The following is a 22,659-nucleotide window of genomic DNA, read 5'->3' on the forward strand; positions in this document are numbered from 1 at the left end:
TCCCTTCCCCTGCTTTTGATCAGCTCCTTTTCTTGGTAGTGTTCACATTTTGCGATGTTAGGTCGGGGACCCTTGGTCTTGTCGCTCCGAGCTCCAAGTCTGTGTACTCGGTGGAAAGCCACCATGTTTACAGTCTCTAGAGGAAGTTTCAAGGCGGATTGCATGAACTCTCTGATAGCACCCCCTGGATTATTGGATGCGTCATCAGGAATCTCAGAAAATATTAGATTTTTACGCATGTTTCGGGTTTGTGTGTCTAGTACCAACTCCCTCATCACACTGTTTTCCCTGAGTAGACAATCCATGTTGGAATCTAGTTACCCGGCACTTTTTTTTTTAAACGCCCCTTTTCTAATGAAAATGAAATATCTAAAAAAGTTTAAACTGTAGCCATTTATTTCCCTTTATAGTTTATTCACCTCAGCATGACTTTCATCCACATACCCATTTCTTTCTCCAAATATTGCTTTTTTTTGTGTCAGCAATTAGACATTTTTCTTAGTGGGGGGCTAGTTACCCCCTTGTACCCTAATATTACAGCCTACAGAATGTGGTCATAATGTACTTTGTGGTGCGCGTGTGCTGTTGTTTTCTTCTTTCTTCACTTTAAAAAAAATCAAACGCTGTAACAATGTTGTGATATATGGAACTGTCAGATATCTAATGCTGGCTAAGCTTAAACATTTTTTAAGTCTTAGATTCTTCTGCCACTCGAGACCAGCCAATGTTGCAAACAATTGCCACTAGGGTTCGCCTGAATATCACACACGACGGTACGCCATATTGGTTCACCAGACACTTGACAGGCTCCGTTCTCTGACGCCACTCATGTAGAGGCAGAACGCATCATTTACATTTACATTTTAGTCATTTAGCAGACGCTCTTATCCAGAGCGACTTACAACAATTAGGGTTAAGTGCCTTGCTCAAGGGCACATCGACAGATTTTTCACCTAGTCGGCTCGGGGATTAGAACCAGCGACCTTTCGGTTACTGGCACTACGCTCTTAACCACTAAGCTACCTGCCGCCCCATCACACCCGGTCTGTTCATCTTTAAGACTTTTGAAACATGGATTTGATAATCAGTGTAGAAGATTGTGTTATTGCAGAGGACGGAATTCAATGATTCTCATTATCACTAACTCCATGCACTGCTCAACGGGTAAGTCGTTTTTATACCAGTATTAATTTGTTATAGGGCCCAGTTAAAATAAAACATTGTGTTATGTTTAATATTTAATATGCATATAAATGCGTTCATAATAACGTTGTCTATATTGCATTATCTTCTAAAGGTGGAAGAAGCCTATAGGGTTAGTCTATACATTATGTCAGTGGTGTAAAGTAGCCAACTTAAGTAAAAATACTTTAAAGTACTACTTAAGTCGTTTCTTTTGGGTATCTGTACTTTACTATTTATATTTTTGATTACTTTTACTCCACTACATTCCTAAAAATATGTACTTTTTACTCCCATACATTTTCCCTGACATCAAAAAGTACTGCCGAGGCAGGACAGAATAGTGGTCCAATTCAGGCACCTATCATTATAACGCGTTGTCATTCCTACTGCCTCGGATCTGGCGGACTCACTAAACACAAATACTGCGTTTGTCAATTATGTCTTAGTGTTGGAGTGTGACCCTGTTTGTCCGTAAAAAACTGAAAAAATAATTCGTGCCTTCTGGTTTGCTGAATATAAGGAATTTGATGTATAGCATTTACTTTTACTCAAGTATGACACCACTGTACTTAAGTACATTTAAAACCAGATACTTTTACTCAAGTACTATTTTACTTGGCAACTGTTTATTAAGGTATCTTTACGTTTACTCAAGTAAGATCATTTAGTACTTTTTCCACCAGGGCATTACGTTTATAATATTGTTATAACAATCAATGTTTATATCATGTTTATATATTTTTGTATCCCAGTGCAGTTTTTTTTTTTTATCAAGGATTATGACAAATATAGCATCATATAGACGTTGTATGAAATTGAAATTGTATTTTTGTACAATTGCCTTTTTTTGACCAGGACCTCGTTCAATTTATGTGGATCACCTTTTAGCCTACATATTGCTAGTAGGATTATCTCCCACGGGGGGCCAGTATATAAAAAAAATATGTATTCACTAACTGTAAGTCGCTCTGGATAAGCGTCTGCTAAATTATGTAAATGTAAATCTCAACCATTTATAGAATTAATATCGTCAATTAATACCCCCCCTTCTTCTTCCCTTCCAAAACAAAAAAGAACATGTCCTATCATAATCAAATGGCCTAATCATGGTATTGCATGGTAGTGCATCCGTCAACAGAACAATTACAGAAAACCCATAGGTTGGTACATCAACTGAACAAGCCTTAACAGGCTTCGTACTCCTCAAATGCCTACACTGAATCAAGCTAGGTGGTCTCATCACATAGAATGTCTGGACTCCCCAGTCTTTGATTGGACATTAGGGAGTCCACACATCTTGTTACTGAGAACTAAACAAACAGCTGTTGAAAATGTTACCGCTCTGCACACACCGGCACACTGTTTGGCCCTTGAGGACCAGTGTACTCTGCTTTTCATATGTTCCTTTCTTCTGTGAAAGGCCAGGTTTTCCTTTACTCCGTGGCAATGAGGTTGACTTTGAAGTTTATTGGCTATGCCATACACCCTTTGATATGGAATCAGTCAAACATGGCCCAGTAATAATCTGTGCTATGATCCTCAGTGAAACCCAAGTCAGTTTGATAGAGTGGAGTTTCTGTGTCATGTTTTTGAAAGAGATGCATGAGGGGCATGAATTCTGCTACGGGACTGTGTCCTCTTGAAATACTTGTTGCTATGTTTACATTCACTCCATATACTATGTTTTATTTACGATAAGATGTCAGAACTACTTTTTTAATGTGTATAGTTTTTTCCAGATGGTTTACATCGTAAAAGACCCAATGAACTGCCTATAAAAGCCTGGTGGGTTAGCTCTGGTCTGGTCGTGTAGCTTATTTCAAGTGGAGGTTGCCTCTTAAACTGATCTGAGGTCAGTTTTGCTATGTACCTCCACTAGAGAAGGGATAATCATTGTGGTTGTGTAAACTGATCCCAAATCAGCTCTTAGGGACACCCTCTGCCTGGAGGGCTGTTTCTCCTTGCTTTGTCACAACCTCCCGCTGGCTCTCTTAAACAAGTGGATTTCCCAGCAACGCAGACACAGGAGCTTAACCACAAGTGTTTTTTATAGCCACTGAACCACGCTTGGCTTGGCTGGCATACCTCTAAGCCCATGATCAGACACAGTGCATACAGTAGCCCTGAATCCTATCGGCTGCTGTACGGTGCTCTTTCATGGCTAGTACTGGCTGTTATGGTGGCTCATCTGTCTTTTATCATAGGCTCATCTTGCGTCGTTCACAGAGTTTTGCTTCTGGTTTGATTGCACAAACGTGTTTTTTTTTAGACCAGGGGCTGCTGCATTGTAGACATCAAAGCAGCACAGCAAGCCTTCTGTTTGCCAGGTGATTAAGACCTATAATCTGACAGAGCTGATGAATATGCTGTTGTTGTTCTGTTGAGTCAATCCCCATGGCGATAGCCCCTCAGACCAACAACACTGTTTGTGTCACCTAGCTTGATAGACCTGGTGCGGTGCAGTGCAATGCCACTGCAAATAAGCTCCAATTGATAACTGTGCCATTATCCAGTTTTGTTGTCATCCACTAAGCAGTGCTATAATGCTACACAGTACATCAAAGTTTTTAATGCAACGTTATAGGTTATAATGCTCTGTTATAATGGGTTATAAGGCTGAATAGAGGGTTACAATGTTGAGAGAGTTGTGTCCTCCTCTGGCTCCTGGATCCAGCTACAGGGGTCTGTCTTCCAGTAAGATGAGGTTACTACATCACTGACCGACAACACGTCTCACACACTGGATCACAGGTGGGGTAAGTAAATATCTGATTTAACTTTATATGCTGAAGTTCATGGTGACTGTTGGGTGTGGCTGTCCCATGGTGCTATTTTGAACAGTATTCATGTTTTCTATCAGTAACCTGGATGCAACACCCAAAGTGAGACTTGGTGCCACTCCTGCAGACCAGATGTGTGGATCTGCCCTGTCTCGGTGGCGGACGCTGTGTCTGCAGTTATTGGGGATGGTGGTGTTCAGGATACAAGGTAGCCAACACTCAACATACTTCACTACTTTACAGTAGGTTTAGGTGCCATGTTGAATCAAAAGTAGTGGATATTTCCAGTAGAAAATGCTATTCTTCCCTTGCAGTGAGAAAGCATGTTTGACTTAGTATGTAGTCGACCACCTTAAAATTGTTGAATTGTATTGAGTTTCAGTGCTTCTCATTGGTTGACTTCCTGTCATGTGTCAGGTGAGGTCATCACCCCCTCCAGCATGACCGCTGTGGCGGGCCTCCCCTTCACGCTGAGCTGTAATGTCACCATAGCAACTGGCGACACGGTCAAGCAGGTCCGCTGGCTGAACAAACACAACCAGGTTCTCCTGGCGTACGAGCCGGGCGAGTCGGTCAGAACCACCTCCTCCCACGACGGCGTGGAGCTAACCTCATCATCGCACCGCGACGTCAGCGCCATCACCATTAAGAGGGCGGGGCCTAAGGACGAGGGCTGCTACCGATGCATCTTTGACATCTACCCCAGCGGAGCGCAGGAAGGAAAGACCTGCCTCAGTATTGAAGGTGAGTTTGGCCTTAGACTAAACAAGTTGGTTTGGTAAACCACGCTCATGTGGTTGCCTGAGACCTGAAGACTTGCCAGAGGTAATGCATAAGCTTTAGCACAGCATGCTAACACTGTCTTGGGGACCCAGATTTGAACCCCGGTTAGTCACACTAGCAAGGACTTACAGATTCCAGGACTATGGCATGCAAAGGCTTCCTTCATTTCTCCTCCTCAAATACTCTCTCTCCAGCACCAGGTTGCCTTCTTCACAGGGTTGACACATTCCCAATGTTTAAATTTGTCTACATTCGAAAACAAAGCCTCCTGTGAATTTGTTTATTTTCACAAGGCTTGTAGTTCCCATGTTTTTCTCTGGTGATTGTGTAAGGTCATGAAAAGTCAGGATGTTCACTTGGCCCTGCCGTCCCAGAATGCATCAGTTGTGGATAATCAGAAACAGGAACTGGGTTGAGGTCAGCCACACTCAACAGACCAGGACCCGATACTTCCTGTAACTATAAAGACCACAACAAGAGGACCCCTCTAACCCTCTGTCGTATTACTGCCCCAACAGATACACTATATATACAAAACTATGTGGACACCCCTTCAAATTGGTGGATTCGGCTATTTCAGCCACACCCATATAAAATTGAGCACACAGCCACAGCCCAACATTGGCAGTAGAATGGCCTTACTGAAGAGCTCAGTGACTTTCAACGTGGCACCGTCATAGGATGCCACCTTTCCAACAAGTCAATTCGTCACATTTCTGCCCTGCTAGAGCTGCCCCGGTCAACTGTAAGTGCTGTTATTGTGAAGTGGAAACGTCTAGGAGCAACAACGGCTCAGCCGCAAAGTGGTAGGCCTCACAAGCTCACAGAACAGGACCGCCGAGTGCTGAAGCGCGTAGCGCGCAAAAGTCGTCTGTCCTCGGTTGCAACACTCACTACTGAGTTCTAACCTGCCTCTGGAAGCAACGTCAGCACAATAACTTTTGTCGGGAGCTTCATGAAATGGGTTTCCATGGCCGAGCTGCCGCACACAAGCCTAAGATCACCATGCGCAATGCCAAGCATCGGCTGGAGTGGTGTAAAGCTCGCCGCCATTGGACTCTGGAGCAGTGGAAACGCGTGGTGGAGTGATGAATCACGCTTCACCATCTGTATTTTACAATAGTTATCTTTTGTTTGTTTTTAATCCCATCCTTCAGCTACCCTCAACCTCTCCCATATATCTCTGACCATCCAGTGAAGGGATAGCTTAACGCTACTGCATACAATTACATTCTATATGATTCTGTGCTTCCAACTTCCTGTTTCAGCATGCAAATGCCCTCGTGCACAAAGCGAGGTCCATACAGAAATGGTTTGTCGAGATCGGTGTGGAAGAACTTGACTTGCCTGCACAGAGCCCTGACCTCAACCCCATTGAACACCTTTGGGATGAATTGGAACGCTGACTGCGAGCCAGGCCTAATCGCCCAACATCAGTGTCTGACCTCACTAATGCTCTTGTGGCTGAATGGAAGCAAGTCCCCGCAGCAATGTTCCAACATCTAATGGAAAGCCTTCCCAGAAGAGTGGAGGCTGTTATAGCAGCAAAGGGTGGACCAACACCATATTAATTCCCATGATTTTTGAATGAGATGTTCGATGAGCAGGTGTCCACATACCTTTGGTCGTGTAGTGTTCGTAAGGTTTTATATGGAGCCAAATTATTTACATATTTAAATGCCTTGCTGAAATGTAAGCCTCCAAACACTTTGACTCTCTAGGACCAAGAAAGCCTACTACCTCTGTCATATCTCTCCAACCCACCACTATGAATGTGATCCTCCCATTCCAATGCTCACCTATTGATACCTTCCTCTGTCTCCCTGTGTCTGGCCCAGTCAAAGTGGGCAACGAGGGTGATAAAATAGCCGTCAGCGGGAAGCTGGCCACCATGTCCTGCTGGTATGGCCTCCCAGACAGGGTACGACAGGTCCTGTGGAGGAAGACTGCAGAGCAGGGTGACACGACCAAGGTGGCCTCCTTCGCCAAGCGAGGCCAACCCAGCATTGAGGAACCTTATCGGGGACGCACGACCCTGAGCCCCTCCCTGGGAGACACCCAGCTGTCCATCCGGCCGGTGAGGACGGAGGACGAGGGCTGCTACACCTGTGAGTTCCACACCTACCCAGAAGGCACCAGGAGCGCCACGGCCTGCCTCTTTGTATATGGTGTGTATGGATGGGGGTTATTAGGGGTCATTTGGAAGGTTATATTGTTGAAATTAACTTATATCTCAGGCAGTATATCTGCTGAGGCTATTATTGTGAGGAAAGTTTTAATTGATTATGGTTTTTGCTGGAATTTCCTGCTCCCAATCTTCACTGATAAAGATTGATAAAGATGCGTCTCAAAACCAGTAGCAGTGATCTACTGCCCATCCATTTTAATATACAGTGCATTCGGAAAGTATTCAGACTACTTGACTTTTTCCACATTTTGTTACGTTACAGCCTTATTCTAAAATGGATTGAATAAAAAAAAATCCTCATCAATCTACGCACAATACCCCATAATGACAAAGTGAAAACAGGTTTTTAGAATTTAAAACCGGAAATATCACATTTACGTAAGTATTCAGACCCTTTGCTGTGAGACTTGAAATTGAGCTCAGGTGCATCCTGTTTCCATTGATCATCCTTATTATGTAAATGTGGTATCAGTTTTTTATTTTGAATACATTTGCAAAAATATCTAAACCTGTTTTTGCTTTGTCATTATGGGGTATTGTGTGTAGATTGATGAGGATTATTATTTTTTGGATCCATAGAATAAGGCTGTAAATTAACAAAATGTGGAAAAAGTCAAGGGGTCTGAATACTTTCCGAATGCACTGTATGTTATATTTAGTTAGTTGGAAAATGTAGCCGTGTGCCCCAGGGTAGTCAGTTGTTGTGCTCATTGAAGGCCAACCCCGCCCCCTGAGACTGGAGGGGAGGATGTGTGTTTATGTCTATACACTTCAGGTCATTAAAGGGCCATGTGTAATCACACTGTAATCACACTGTAATCACACTGTAAATATCAGACGATTTCCCGGATGATGTTGTCATAGTAGACATACTACTGTAAGAGCAGGAATAGTAGATAGGAAGGAACTCATATAATAAGAGGATACACTTCTGTCTGTCTGTGTGTGTTTCCCAGATATAGTACAGGAAAGGGAAGAGCTTAATGTAGCTGGTGGGAGGAGCCAGAGTGGGTCACAATGCTACTGTTTAGACCTTCTGTGGAGACACTCTACTGTACAGTTATTAAACCCAGGGCCCTTTAGGGGCGGAAGGCTACTTCACAACCCTGTCCCTGGAGAGATACCATCCTGCAGGTTTACACTCAAACCCTGTCCCTGGAGAGATACCATCCTGCAGGTTTTCACTCAAACCCTGTCCCTGGAGAGATACCATCCTGCAGGTTTTCACTCAAACCCTGTCCCTGGAGAGATACCATCCTGCAGGTTTTCACTCAAACCCTGTCCCTGGAGAGATACCATCCTGCAGGTTTTCACTCAAACCCTGTCCCTGGAGAGATACCATCCTGCATGTTTTCACTCAAACCCTGTCCCTGGAAAGATACCATCCTGCAGGTTTTCACTCAAACCCTGTTCCTGGAGAGATACCATCCTGCAGGTTTTCACTCAAACCCTGTCCCTGGAGAGATACCATCCTGCAGGTTTTCACTCAAACCCTGTTCCTGGAGAGATACCATCCTGCAGGTTTTCACTCAAACCCTGTTCTTGGAGAGATACCATCCTGCAGGTTTTCACTCAAACCCTGTCCCAGGAGGGATACCATCCTGCAGGTTTTCACTCAAACCCTGTCCCTGGAGAGATACCATCCTGCAGGTTTTCACTCAAACCCTGTTCCTGGAGAGATACCATCCTGCAGGTTTTCACTCAAACCCTGTCCCTGGAGAGATACCATCCTGCAGGTTTTCACTCAAACCCTGTTCCTGGAGAGATACCCTCCTGCAGGTTTTCACTCAAACCCTGTCCCTGGAGAGATACCATCCTGCAGGTTTTCACTCAAACCCTGTTCCTGGAGAGCTACCCTCCTGTAGGTTTTCAAAGTTATGGAATGGAAGTTATGGAATTTGACTTTGACAGAATGCCTCTTAGATGCTGTGTGGCTGCCTATGGACTGAGGGAAGGGTGATGATTCTGGAGACAGGAAAGAGGTGATTAATTTGGGCTGAGGCCCCTGGGATGACTGGGCCATTGTTTTCCCTGGACACAGGCCCTCTGTGTGTGTGTGTGTGTGTGTGTGTGTGTGTGTGTGTGTGTGTGTGTGTGTGTGTGTGTGTGTGTGAGTGGTGTGTGCCTTGCTCAGTGTGTGTGTTCTGATCAGTATGTCTCTGTGTGCGCCCCTATGCTCCAGACCAGCAGCAGTAAACCCAGGCACCGATACCCATCACACTACATAGAAGTGATTCTTCCTCCAATCCTCTGCCTTGTTGTCTGTCGTTCCGTCCTGTTTCCATGTTGTGCTGTCTGATATAGTGATGTGTCATTGTGTCAGATGGAGACTGGAGGGTTGGAGGCCATGCCCTGTTTCCATGTTGTGCCGTCTGATATAGCGAGGTGTCATTGTGTCAGATGGAAAGTTGGGAAACACTGTTGGGGGTACTGGAGGACTAGAGTTGAGAACCACTGTTGGGGGTACTGGAGGACTAGAGTTGAGAACCACTGTTGGGGGTACTGGAGGACTAGAGTTGAGAACCACTGTTGGGGGTACTGGAGGACTAGAGTTGAGAACCACTGTTGGGGGTACTGGAGGACTAGAGTTGAGAACCACTGTTGGGGGTACTGGAGGACTAGAGTTGAGAACCACTGCCTTACACTGTATATGCTGTCATTCACCATAAACATGATCTCTCATCCATTGTGTGTGATGTCTCCCTCAGTGCTGCCCAACCCGGAGATCACCTCCATGACCTCCAACGGTGTCATCGAAGCCAACTGCACGGCCGCAGCCCGTCCTGCAGCCCAGATGGTATGGAGTGTGGAGGGGGACAACCGGACGCTGGGGCCATCCGTGTCCTCCTCCTACGACCAGGGGGACGGCACCACACTGGTCACCAGCACCCTGCTCCTCCAGGAGGGCCTGCTCCACGACCTATCCGTCAAATGCATGGTGCACCACCGAGGCCTGGACTCGCCCATGTCCGTCAACCTCAATGGTGAGCAGCTCAGAGAATCACATTGGGTTAATAAAGATTTACATATTATCAGCAAATCATTAACACATGTCTTATAAATGATTTAATAATGGTATATTAATGATACTTTTTAAATAAAGTGTTACACAGATTTGTTGTGCTTATGAATACAAGTCTGCTTAACAGCCCTTGCAATGTGACAGTGCTTGGTTCAAATTGTATTTGTTTTATTTCAAATACCATACATGGAGTGCGATGGGCAGGGTTTGCACTTTTAGGACTATTGTATTGGGTCCATTCCACCAGGCACGGTCAATCAAGCCCAGGACCTGGGTCCACTATTTGAATCCAGGTCTGCATTGTGGTTCAACATGTGTAGAGTTGTGTGTTGAAATCCTGTATTGTAACACTGTCCTGATTTTGGTTTTTTGATTGTTTCCAGTTGCTCCCAGAGGGGGAGTGATTGTTAGGAAAGCTTCAGTTGATATTCTAGTGACATGTCATTTTGGCTCATTTGATGTACCATGAAGTGCTACAGTTTCCAGGAAGTGGAAAACCAAAAAAGCATCAGGCCTTTTCCACAGTATGTCTATCTCTCTTGTTTTGAAGCTCATATCATGAGTTATGGTCGAAATAAGGCGTAGCTTAATGTCCTTGAAGACAATAATGTGGTGCTGTGTGGCTCAGTTGGTCATGGCGCTAGCAACGCCAGGGTCGTGGCTTCGATTCCCGGGAGGTCAGATTTGTTTACCAAAATATATACACTCACTGTACTGTAAGCCATTCTGGATAAAAGCGCTTGCTAAATGGTGTGTTATCGTTATAACATCTGATGGCTTGTCATATGTCTGTTGGTAAACGTGTGTGTGTGTGTTGCAGTTGGGCCTGACCTCGCTACTCTCATCTCAGTATCCTGTGTGGCAGCCCTGCTCCTGTGCTGCCTGTGTGTGTGCCTCTGCAAGTGCTTCCTGTGCCGAGACGGTGAGTAGCCAATCAGCTTCTGATCCATTTCCTGGTCGAAGAAGTGACACTCCATGGGGTTATTTAGTGGGGTGCAACATTCTCACCTGAACATGTAACCAATAGAGTGGACTCGATTCTCTCGTTCAGAATAGAGGACCCTGTCCATTCAATATACAGTACATTGTAGTTCTATCTGCAATGTTTCAAATGTTGTGTCCTACTCAATACATTCCCCAAGTGTTTTGTAAAGAGTCACAAAAAGGACATTGCTGCTACTTTTGTGTAGTCTCCAACACCATGGATGTGTTGTTGCCATGGTGATGCTAATAATACCAGTGTCCTTCAGAGTCCTGGGAACAAGCCTCTTCAGAGCTGACACAGCAGACACAATGTGACCGGGTTATGTTAGCCAAGTTATGAGTGCTTCTCATAACCCTAGTCATCTGTCTCCTACTGTGGTTGTTTCATGTGTTCTTGATGAAGGGGAGGCTTTTTTTAGCATCGGAATGTGATGTCACATTCCCTGAGATCTACGGTCTCTAAAAGCCAACTGTCAATCTCAGAGTGAAAAGTTAGCGTCTTGCTCCAGGAGTTTGCATGGTTGGAGCATGTCGTATAAACACAATGTAGAAGGCAGCTCTAATGTTTCATTTATTGTGACTCCATCTTGATTGCAACATCCACTGGTGAGAATGGGAGGGGAGGTTATGGGTCAATCACTTGAACTGTATGGGGAAAAAACGGAACTGTATGGGAAACTTAATTTAACAAATTTCCCCTCTGGGATTAATAAAGTATTATATTTTATCTCAACTATGAGTTCTATGGGGTCAAGGCCTCGTCATCATATCCCTAGGTGATTTTAGTGGACTCTCAGGATCCCCTCTAGGACTTAGTAGAGAGTAGTAATGACAGTTGATAAAACTGTTTTATCTCTATGGTAACAAGTATCTAAAACTGCCACTATCAGTGTTGTTAAAGAACACTCAGTAACAGTTGGCACAAAGCTTGATACAAAAACACAACAGTATGACCTTCAAACTTTACACTAATGGAAAGTTACCCAAGTTACCATTCCCCTAAATCACAAAAACAATGTCACAAAGGTAAGGAAACATGACTCAAAAGGATAACTCTTTGAGAGTGATGACATATTTTAACATGGAGGTGGGAGGTCCACAGGAAAGTGAAAGGGGACATGCCAGTCCTGTGTCATCGTCGCTCCATTGACCCTTGACCTCTAACACTTTTTCCCATGACCTCTTCAGGGTGGGGTGGTCTGGTGCCAGCAGTGCCAATGGCAATAATAATAGGACTTCCCAGTCCCCTGGTAGATACAGGAAATAAAATCAATCACGCTACTGACAACAGTTGCCATCAAAGTTCGCTTTTTGGTCTGCCAAAGGAGAGAGATTTCAGGAATTGTCCATTTTTTGTTCTGTTATTTTCAATTGGGAAATCCTGTGTGGGCAGTTTCTGGTAGCACTAGTTTCCATTGGTATTTACCTGGTATTAAAGAGGAAATTGTATGAGTACTTTCTGGTAGTTCCTTCAAGGAATTCAACGCAACAGTATTACTCCGTTTCCTATTGAGAAATCCTCGTGCCATTTTAGCTTGTTTACGTCTCAACATGTTCAAGATCACTAATGATAGTAATTTAACCAATGGGAGGGAAATGGTTCTATGGTTACTGTGGTTACTGTTGTCTATGATAAGCAGCGGTGGGAGGGGTGAGAGGTGTGTCAACTTATTCTGAGAGAGGTGTAGTCTGCAAAACACTGCTGCTGAGTCTGGCACTGAGGTGTCAAGATAAGCCAGGTAGGGTTGTGGAGGAATTAGAATGACAGTCCATGGGTGTTGGCTCTGTTGGCTCATGGCTAAACCTTAGAAGTGGTGTAGTATTTTGCAATATGGACAGTTTGATTGATTTCTCAATTCTTACAGATAGGGCAAGACATTTTTAAAGTTGATCGGATTTTGCACTCTTGTAAAGTTAAAGAGACATTGAACGAACCGTCCATGGTTTGTTTGCGTACTGCGTAGGTTTAGTCATTTTTTTGTTTCCTTAGCTGATGAAAGTGTCCGACTTGATTCATAGGTCCTGACCCACTGGTCGGTCAGAGCTTTCATCACAATGTTGCTTTTCCTCGTTGCTGTTTTCTTACGCGATAAGAAAGGCTGGAACAGATGAGGAAGACCTCTGCCATGTCGGTAGATGTGTTGAGGACACAGATTCACTGGCACTCATCTCCTCCAAACTGGTAAACACTCTTTCCTGTAGAGTTACTTTTCTCAGACGGGCAGCAAAGGGTCCAAAAGCAACATCCGGGAGGGCAGATACAGACATGTCCTTGTTGGTTCACCCCCTGAATCATGATGTGGATACAAGACCACGGATGTGTCCCAAATGGCACCCTATTCCCTATGGGCTCTGGTCAAAAGTAGTGCACTACATAGGGAATAGGGTGCCATTTGGGACGCAGTATAAGTGTGTGTCTGGGTGCTTCTCACATCCTATAAATTGAATGATAAACTCAGCTTGAAGTGCATTCAGGATATTAAAGCACCACTTAGGGGAATTGATATATATTGTGCCAGGATCGTCCTCTGGTCAAGCGAGAGCTACTGCCGCAATTCCCTGTGAGGTAATCATTTACTTTGCACAGCTGTTTCTCATAAAGTCATTATGAGAAATATTCAGATTGTTAAATAGAATATGTGTGAGGAATGTAACTCGGTAACTCACTATGACGTAACATGTACAGAACTTAGGGATGACATACTGTCCTTATGGCATCCCAGCCAAATAAACATCATTGAGGTAATTTGGTTATTTTTACTCATTTAGTTTGCTTGAAGTGTTGTCTATGGTTCGTGCTCCTCTCCTCCCCCCCAGAATAACAAGTGATTGTGCTATGCTGTCCAGTGCTAGTTTCTCAGTAGAAAGAACCTTCTCTAATCCGGTACTTGGAGCCAGATTCACACGAGAGGCCAGGAGTAGGGAGGAGAAAGGACCCAAACTCTGACAAACTGCCCAGTGGATAACAACGCCTCTCTCTTTCTCAAACTGTTCCTGCCGCATGCTAGCCCGGCCCTCACGCATTGCAGTGCCCTCAATGACATTGTGCAGAGTGCCGTTACTAATCACTTTGTTGGGTCGAAAGACGGTTTTGATTATGACGTTGCGGTGAGGTTGTTGTATCAAGAGAGGCACCTGCGTCTCTGATTTGGTATCAGATTTATCTCCCACTGTGTATTATAGGTCAAACAACTGTAAGTGACATCAACACTTGCGATGGAATGAGAGATGGCTTCTCTAATTGATTTAATATAATTTCATAATTGACGATAACCTTTGTCCCTTTTGAAAATATGATATTTGTGCGTCAAACTTTCTGACTCATCATTCACGATTCATTCAGGATTATCCGTAATCATGGTAGCATCCACATTAATGTAGAAGTGTTTAGAAACATATTCTATTCTTATTTACAATAAAAGTGATTCCAAAATTACACAATACATTATTTACTATTCATTTCTATTGGGCACAAAATTATCTGAAACACAACCAAAACAAACAGCAAATGCATCCATGTCACGCCTGCTCCTGCTCCTGCTCCTGCGCTCGACGTCACCGGTCTACTAACCACCGGTCCTGACAATCATCATTACACACACCTGCTCCCCATCATTACGCACACCTGGACCTCATCATCACCTTGATTACGCTCCCTTTATTTAACCCTCAGTAGCCTCAGTCTTCAGGCGGTATTGGTTTGGTCTCGTTCAGTCTGCTTCTCCTGTTTTGTTTATCATCTTCATGATTCTCATTATTAAACTCACCTTCTGCACCTGCTTCCTGACTCCCAGCAAATACGTCACAAAATACTGCCTCTTCAAAACAGGAGAACAAAACCAATACTGCCTGAAGACTGAGGCTACTGAGGGCTAAATAATACCGCCTGAAGACTGAGGCTACTGAGGGCTAAATAAAGGGAGAGTAATCAAGGCGATGATGAGGTCCAGGTGTGCGTAACGATGGGGAGCAGGTGTGTGTAATGATGATTGTCAGGACCGGTGGTTAGTAGACTGGTGACGTCGAGCACCGGAGCGGGGGAATCACAAATTTGATGTAATGATTGCGTGCTAGGCATATGGGACCAAATACTAAACTTTTCACTACTTTAAGACACATACAAGTGAATTCGTCCCAATACTTTTGGTCCCCTAAAATGGGGGGGACTATGTACAAAAAGTGCTGTAATTTCTAAATGGTTCAAACTATATAGTTTTTAAAAAAGCTGACAGTCTGCACTTTAACCTCTTAGGCATTATATGTTTGTGAGATGGGCCTCACTTGATAGAGATGTAGCTATTCTGGATGGTGGAGTAGATTATTGACATGCTTGGGGAGAGACTGGGACCAGTGCGGAACCACAAGTGGGTTTCTGTGGTTCTACTGTGGTTCTACTAAATCAATGGGCCAAAGTTGTTTCTGTCTGCCTCAATGACAGCTGGGAAATAGAACCCAACCCAGAACTGAAGGTATTCCAGTAAAATTCTCCAGTTCTATTTATGTCCACACAGAGTTAGCGTTTGTATGCTTACATAGTCTTGTGGCATGCAGGAGACCCAGTTGGTTGTCAGACATACTGTTGAAAAGCTTTGTGTGTATCTTTTGGGAAAATGAGCTTCAGCCAGTCATGCAGAAAGTAAAGTCCAGATAAGAACTTCTGTTATTTGATGAGGTTTACACGGGGCACTTTTAATCTGCAACACCAGGGAGTAACCATATCCTGTCCCGGCACACTAACACACTCAACCGACCTTACCTCGCCATGAGTGCAGCACTGTCGGCAAAACTCTGATTGGTTGTGAAATAGGGAAGAGAGCTACAGGAACAGTCTACGAGAAGAAGGGAAATAATAGTTTTAGTTTTATCACCTTCACATTATCTTGACAGCATGGTCATCTATCACCAATCTGGCAACCTGGTTAGAGATCCTCTGATTGGATGGTTAGGAGACACCTGCTGGTGGTTGCCAGTATATGTTGATTTACTTTTCAAGGCAAAGAAAGTAAAAAACAAAAACAGTTGATGCCTATTTTGCTGGAAACCCACCAGTGACTATCCCCCACACTCACAAACGTACACTACTATGGAATTTCAGCCATGCTTTACTTCTAAGTGTGCATATGGTCTTTCAGAGCTGGCTGTGTGTTTGGTGGTTTTCTCTGTGTTCCTGGAAACGGGTGGAATGCGTGTACTGTAGACACCCTCTGTCACACCCTGGCTCTGGGACTCATTATGTTGAGCCAGGGTGTGTTCATTCTATGTGTGTATTTCTATGTTGGTAATTCTGTTGTGTTTAATTCTATGTTTGCCTGAGTGACTCCCAATCAGAGGCAACGAGTGTCAGCTGTTGGCTGGTTGTCTCTGATTGGGAGCCATATTTAAACTGTCTGTTTTCCCTTTGTGTTTGTGGGTTTTTGTTCCGTGTTCGGTCATTGATACCGTGGACGTCACGAGTCGTTTCTTGTTTTGTATTCATGTTTAAACTTTAACTAATTAAAGTATGTTTGTTCATCACGCTGCGCCTTGGTCTGTTCCATATGACGATCGTGACAGAAAAACCCACCATGCAACGACCAAGCAGCGTGTCCAGGGGCAGCTCTTGGGCTGGACATGGGAGGAAGCGCCGGGAGAAGAGACGGTGGAGGCGCGCCGTAGAGAGGAGCAACGGCGTGATCAGGGTCGTCGTCGGGCGGTCGAGAGGCAACCCCAGAAAATTTTTAGGGGGGGGCACACGGCATGGACGACGGGGCTGACGGAGGCAAAAGAGGGGCGGATTCTGGAGGCCACCAGGTTACGGATACACCGCCCTGTACGTCCTGTGCGGATGCCTCACACAGAGTGTGTGAGGGTAGGCATTCAGCCAGGACGGGTTGTGGCCGCTCTTCACTCCAGGGCTCCTATCCGTCTCCACAGCCCGGTTCGGCCTGTCCCTGCTCCACGCACCAAGCCTACGGTGTGCGTCGCCAGCCCAGTCCGGCCAGTCCCTGCTCCACGCACCAAGCCTACGGTGTGCGTTGACAGCCCAGCCCGGCCTGTCCCTGCTCCACGCACCAAGCCTACGGTGTGCGTCGCCAGCCCGGTTCGGCCTGTCCCTGCTCCACGCACCAAGTATACGGTGCGCGTCGCCAGCCCGGCCCGGCCTGTTCCTGCCACTCGCACCAAGTCTACGGTGCGCGTCGCCAGCCCAGTCCGGCCTGTCCCTGCTCCACGCACCAAGTCTACGGTGCACGTCGCCAGCCCGGCCCGGCCTGTTCCTGCCACTCGCACCAAGTATACGGTGCGCGTCGCCAGCCCGGCCCGGCCTGTTCCTGCCACTCGCACCAAGTCTACGGTGCGCGTCGCCAGCCCGGCCCGGCCTGTTCCTGCCACTCACACCAAGTCTACGGTGCGCGTCGCCAGCCCGGCCCGGCCTGTTCCTGCCACTTGCACCAAGTATACGGTGCGCGTCGCCAGCCCGGCCCGGCCTGTTCCTGCCACTCGCACCAAGTATACGGTGCGCATCGCCAGCCCGGCCCGGCCTGTTCCTGCCACTCGCACCAAGTCTACGGTGCGCGTCGCCAGCCCGGTCCGGCCTGTTCCTGCCACTCGCACCAAGCCAAGTTCGGCTCCAGCCGGCGGGGCCAGACTGGACCAGGGGCGCTATGGGGGGTGTATTGGAGGGTGGTGGTCAAGGCCGGAGCCAGAACCGCCGCCGAGGAGGTATGCCCGCCCAGCCCTCCCCTGTTTTGTTTAGTTGAGGCGCGGTCGCAGTCCGCGTCTTTAGGGGGGGGTACTGTCACACCCTGGCTCTGGGACTCATTATGTTGAGCCAGGGTGTGTTCATTCTATGTGTGTATTTCTATGTTGGTAATTCTGTTGTGTTTAATTCTATGTTTGCCTGAGTGACTCCCAATCAGAGGCAACGAGTGTCAGCTGTTGGCTGGTTGTCTCTGATTGGGAGCCATATTTAAACTGTCTGTTTTCCCTTTGTGTTTGTGGGTTTTTGTTCCGTGTTCGGTCATTGATACCGTGGACGTCACGAGTCGTTTCTTGTTTTGTATTCATGTTTAAACTTTAACTAATTAAAGTATGTTTGTTCATCACGCTGCGCCTTGGTCTACTCCTTACCTCGATCATGACACCCTCTATAACACAGGAGGTTGGTGGCACCTTAATTGGGGAGGACAGGCTCATGGTAATGGCTGGAGCGGAATCAGTGGAATGGTATCTAACACATGGTTTCTAGGTGTTTGATGCCATTCCATTTGCGCCGTTCCGGACATTATTAGGAGCCGTTCTCCCCTCAGCAGCCTTCACTGCTCTATAATGTGTCTGGACGAGTGTCACGCTTGACCAGAATGTTATGATACTTTTGGCAGGGAACATTGCATGATTTAATCACTTCCAGGAAGAATAATAAGACAAGGTTTGGTCCTGCTCCTTAAGCAAACCAGAGGAAGTCTGTGTGATTGTAAAGCAATTCCGATGTAGGCGTTTATTCTTTCAAAGACAAAGGTGTCGATATCCCACCATGCGGCAGACTTCTCACCCTGCAGCAGACTGTGATCTGTCTCCACATGATGCTGACTGCCTGTTTCTGTGATGAGGACATTTTAGGGCAGGGTTCCCCAACTGGCGGCACGCAGCTGAATCTAGTTGATGATCCCTGTTTTAGGGGGTCAGGAAAATGGTGTGACTGACAGGCAGGGGACTGGGGACTGTTGTTTTGAGTTGAAACTGTTGAGTAGATGATAGTAGAACTAGCACAATAATACCTTGTTTTTGGATGTGACAATGAATTAAATCTCTCTCTCTCTCTCTCTCTCTCTCTCTCTCTCTCTCTTGTCCTGCAGATTGAGATTTGACCTGGAATGTTGGAAGAAGGAGTGTTTTGATGAGAAGCCAGAGTGCTGATCATCCAGCTAGACCTATAGGCTCCTCAGCACCATACGCTCCATGTCTGCTCACTACAGTATTACACATCATCAACAACTGTTTCTCCAGGCCTCAATGGCTGAACTGGATGTAAACCTTCATCCCACCAGTGACGAAAACATAAACAAGACTAAAGCCATGTTTCTATTAACATTAGATAAAGACACTTATCAAAATGTGGCTTTGAAGTTTAGTCTGTCGAGGCTGGTCCCGGATCTGTTTGTAAGTCCTATAGTCATTGTCACGCCAATGGCTCAACAGATCTGGGATCAGGCTATAAATCGGTCCACTCGATTAAGAAAAAAGTCTAGGACAAAGGCCCTTATAACAAAGTGCTGTAAAAGTAGGAGGTTTTTAAATGATACATTCACAAAAACGTTCTAAGTACACACTATGTAATGTATTTTAACAGTTACAGTATGTTTAAGGACCAGGCTGCTTTTTTGTGTAGGAGTTCTCCTGTTATTTGTTTTTTTGCTGCTGTGTGTGTGTGTGTGTGTGTGTGTGTGTGTGTGTGTGTGTGTGTGTGTGTGTGTGTGTGTGTGTGTGTGTGTGTGTGTGTGTGTGTTACAGATATCTTTAGTTTTTTAATACTGGAGTTCCAGTATTAAAATGCAATTGCAATTTGCCATGTATATTACAGCTAGCTATATGATATAATTTAGAATCCAAACAATATCATGTATATTTCTCATGCTCTATATTTAACTTACATATTTACAACAGCGTTTTACAAAATGTCTGTCTCGGTGTGTGCCTTTCCTATTGAAGCATATTCCTACCATCTGCCCATTTGACTTGAAAATGGCTTCCATACTTTTCAACCTGTTTAAACCTCACAACAAATGTATACAAATTAATTACTACTGTTTATTAGCAATTCACTTTCATAACGTCAGTATTACAAACCCTATAGTTTAACATCACACTAAATCAGCATACTCAAAATGGTCTAGACAACGATGGAAGGTGACAGGATTGTGTCAATGAAATATGCTTATGACTTTGGATGTCAGGTTCTGTATATCTGAATAGCTTTTTAGGCTACAGTCCCTTACGACACAGTGTATTCCTGTTAGAGTGTCAGAAATAGCACTAGTAGCAAACTCAGCTGTGTATTTCTAAATGATGCCTGAGGATTACTGGTAAATAGATCTACAGTGGCTTCAGAAAGGATTCACCCTTTGACTTTTTCCACATTGTTGTGTTACAGTCTGAATTTAAAATGGATGAAATTGACCTACACACAATACCCCATAATGTCAAAGTGGAATTTTTTTTTAGAAATGTGTACAAAGTAATTATAAATGAAAAGCTGAAATGTCTTGAGTCAATAAGTATTCAACCCCTTTGTTATGGCAAGCCTAAATAAGTTCAGGAGTAAACATGTGCTTAACAAGTCGCATAATAAGTTGCATGGACTCACTCTGTGCTCAATAATAGTGTTTAACATGAGTTTTGAATGACTACCTCATCTCTGTTCCCCACACATACAATTAACTGTAAGGTCCCTCAGTCGAGCAGTGAATTTCAAACCCAGATTCAACCACAAAGACCAGGGAGGTTTTCCAATGTCTCGCAAAGAAGGGCACCTTTTGGTAGATAAAAATATATATAAATAAGAGAACTGAGGATCAGTAGCGGTGGGTAAAATCACGCGGGAAGCCAAGCCAGGGAATAAAAAACACATTACAACCTATGTGTTATGATAATTGCGTTGTTTGCTCTATAACCTGTTAGTTCAAATGCCTTGCCACAGTGATGTATAGGCCTAAAGGCCGAGACAATAAGAAGACAGTGGCAGAATAAATTGAACCACACCTTTGTTTCATCACAAAACCGGAGAAAACCTCTGTCCGGTGAAGTCCACAAAACATATTGCATGTAACAAACAGTTACGTGACCTACAGCATGGTAGAGCAAGTTAATGTTTCCAACATTTTTGAACTACTAAACTATTGATTTAGAACCACGGAGAGTTACCACAAGTCGCAAAGAAAACAGGCTCTGCCTCCACTGATCCAGGACCCTTTCAATGTAATAATTTCAACATCATCTAATCACCTATGCTTAGTCGAATAGTGACAATTAAAAGATACCAAAAACGATTTAGTCCAATCAACGTAAGCTAAATTTGATGTGGCTGTCCAATGGTACTGATTCGTGTGTGTGCGTGCTTGCAAGTAGAAAAACATGTTGACTCAACCTACTTGTAGAGAAACGCCAGCAATGCCATTCTCTTTCATGCTGCCTAAATGGTCTATGACTCTGTCATACAGTACACGCTTTTAGTTGTTGTTGTCCTAGGCTACCTGGCTAAAATAGTTGCTCGCTAGCCTAAGTTTCTTTCATGGGCAACGATACGTCAAGCCAACTAGTTAACATTAGCCTACTACATCTAGCTACATGTTGAACTTCCATCCTCTCAGGCCAGGGGCACAACAATGCATTAATGAATGGTTGGATCAGAATCGCCGTTAGAATCATTGGCCAGTACTGAGAATTAGTCCTAACTCCTATCTCCATCCATGGCTAATTTAGGAATGGGCCGATTTTAGCTAGCTAGCAAGCCACCGGAGGACAACAACACAATGAGATGCAACAATTAAAAATGTTTCTGTCAATGACGTTTGGCTTGATGTGATGTGATTGGTGTGAAGCTAAATCCAAACGGGCTTCCCTTGACACTTTCTTTTGGTGCGCCAGGACCATTCACAGCTGAGCTCACCCTGTTCAACTCAAGGCTGATTGGCTATTATTTTATATTTATTTTTTATCAAGGGAGCCCAAATGCTTGCTGGCTTCCCTTGCATTCAATAGTTGGGCTACACATTCTGAGACATAGGGGAGCTGTTTCGTTCGCTCGGATGCTTTCTCCCGTGGAATATATTCAGCCTCTTTTGCGAATTGAAGGAAATGTATTAAACACAGAGAGACTAAATATACATGTTTTATATATTATTTTTTGGGGGTCCATTTTGGGAGAAGCCTGGCTTCCCTTTGCATCCATGAATACACACCACTGCTAAGGATGGACAACAACATTGTAGTCACTCAACAATACTAACCTAATTGACAGAGTGAAAAGAAGGAAGCCTGTACAAAATAAACAAATATTCCAAAACATCATGTTTTCAACAAGGCAACAAAGCACTGAAGTAATACTGCAAAAAAAATTGGCAAATCAATTAACTTTTTGTCCTGAATACAAAGTGTTATGTTTAGGGCAAATAGTGGTGGCTGCATCATACTATGGGTATGCTTGTAATCATTAAGGACTGGGGAGTTTTTCAGGATAAAACATTTAAACTTTCTTCAGTCTGCTTTCCACCAGACACTGGGAGATGAATTCACCTTTCAGCAGGACAATAACCTAAAACACAAGGCCAAATATACACTGGAATTGCTCACCAAGACAACATTGAATCTTCCTAAGTGGCCTAGTTACAGTTTTGACTTAAATCGGCCTGAAACCCCACCTCTTTAAGGAATACCTGGGATAGGATAAAGTAATCCTTCTACCCCCCCCTTAACCCACCCCCCCAAAAAATAAACATATTGTAAAGTGGTTATCCGACTGGCTATTGTCACGGTTTCGGCCGAGGCTGCTCCTCCTCCTTGCTCGGGCAGGCTTTGGCGGTCGTCGTCCCCGGAGTGCTAGCTGCCACCGTTGTATGTTTTCGATGTTCGTTTGGTTTTGTCTAGTTGTTGTGCACCTGTTCCCTGTTAGTGTGATTATGTACCCTTTATATTGTTCCATTTGTTTGTCATGTGTTGTGTGTAATTGTTTTCCTGTCGTTTGG

At 44.7% G+C, this 22,659-nt stretch overlaps 1 protein-coding gene across 3 annotated transcripts; it reads left to right on the plus strand.

Annotated features, from left to right (window-relative positions):
* The first annotated feature begins 1,049 nt into the window (after window positions 1–1,049).
* LOC311109741 (OX-2 membrane glycoprotein-like) lies at window positions 1,050–20,554 on the plus strand. Of its 3 annotated transcripts, none has more exons than XR_014610624.1 (9): window positions 1,058–1,164; window positions 3,860–3,941; window positions 4,046–4,173; window positions 4,383–4,709; window positions 6,587–6,916; window positions 9,645–9,920; window positions 10,779–10,880; window positions 12,962–13,124; window positions 18,775–20,554. XR_014610624.1 is itself a non-coding variant. In XM_084152715.1 (8 exons), exons 3-8 carry the CDS (start codon window positions 4,098–4,100, stop codon window positions 18,777–18,779), a joined length of 1,116 nt encoding a protein of 371 aa, XP_084008841.1. In that variant the 5' UTR covers window positions 1,050–1,164; window positions 3,860–3,941; window positions 4,046–4,097; the 3' UTR covers window positions 18,780–20,553. The 3 variants fall into 3 exon arrangements, 1 of the variants encoding a protein (XP_084008841.1); XR_014610625.1 differs by having other exon boundaries at window positions 1,087–1,164; window positions 3,866–3,941; XM_084152715.1 differs by lacking the exon at window positions 12,962–13,124 and having other exon boundaries at window positions 1,050–1,164; window positions 18,775–20,553.
* Window positions 20,555–22,659: the final 2,105 nt, after the last annotated feature.

Source organism: Coregonus lavaretus (assembly GCF_964263955.1).
Source record: "Coregonus lavaretus genome assembly, chromosome: 35".
In the NCBI taxonomy this organism is placed as follows: domain Eukaryota; kingdom Metazoa; phylum Chordata; class Actinopteri; order Salmoniformes; family Salmonidae; genus Coregonus; species Coregonus lavaretus.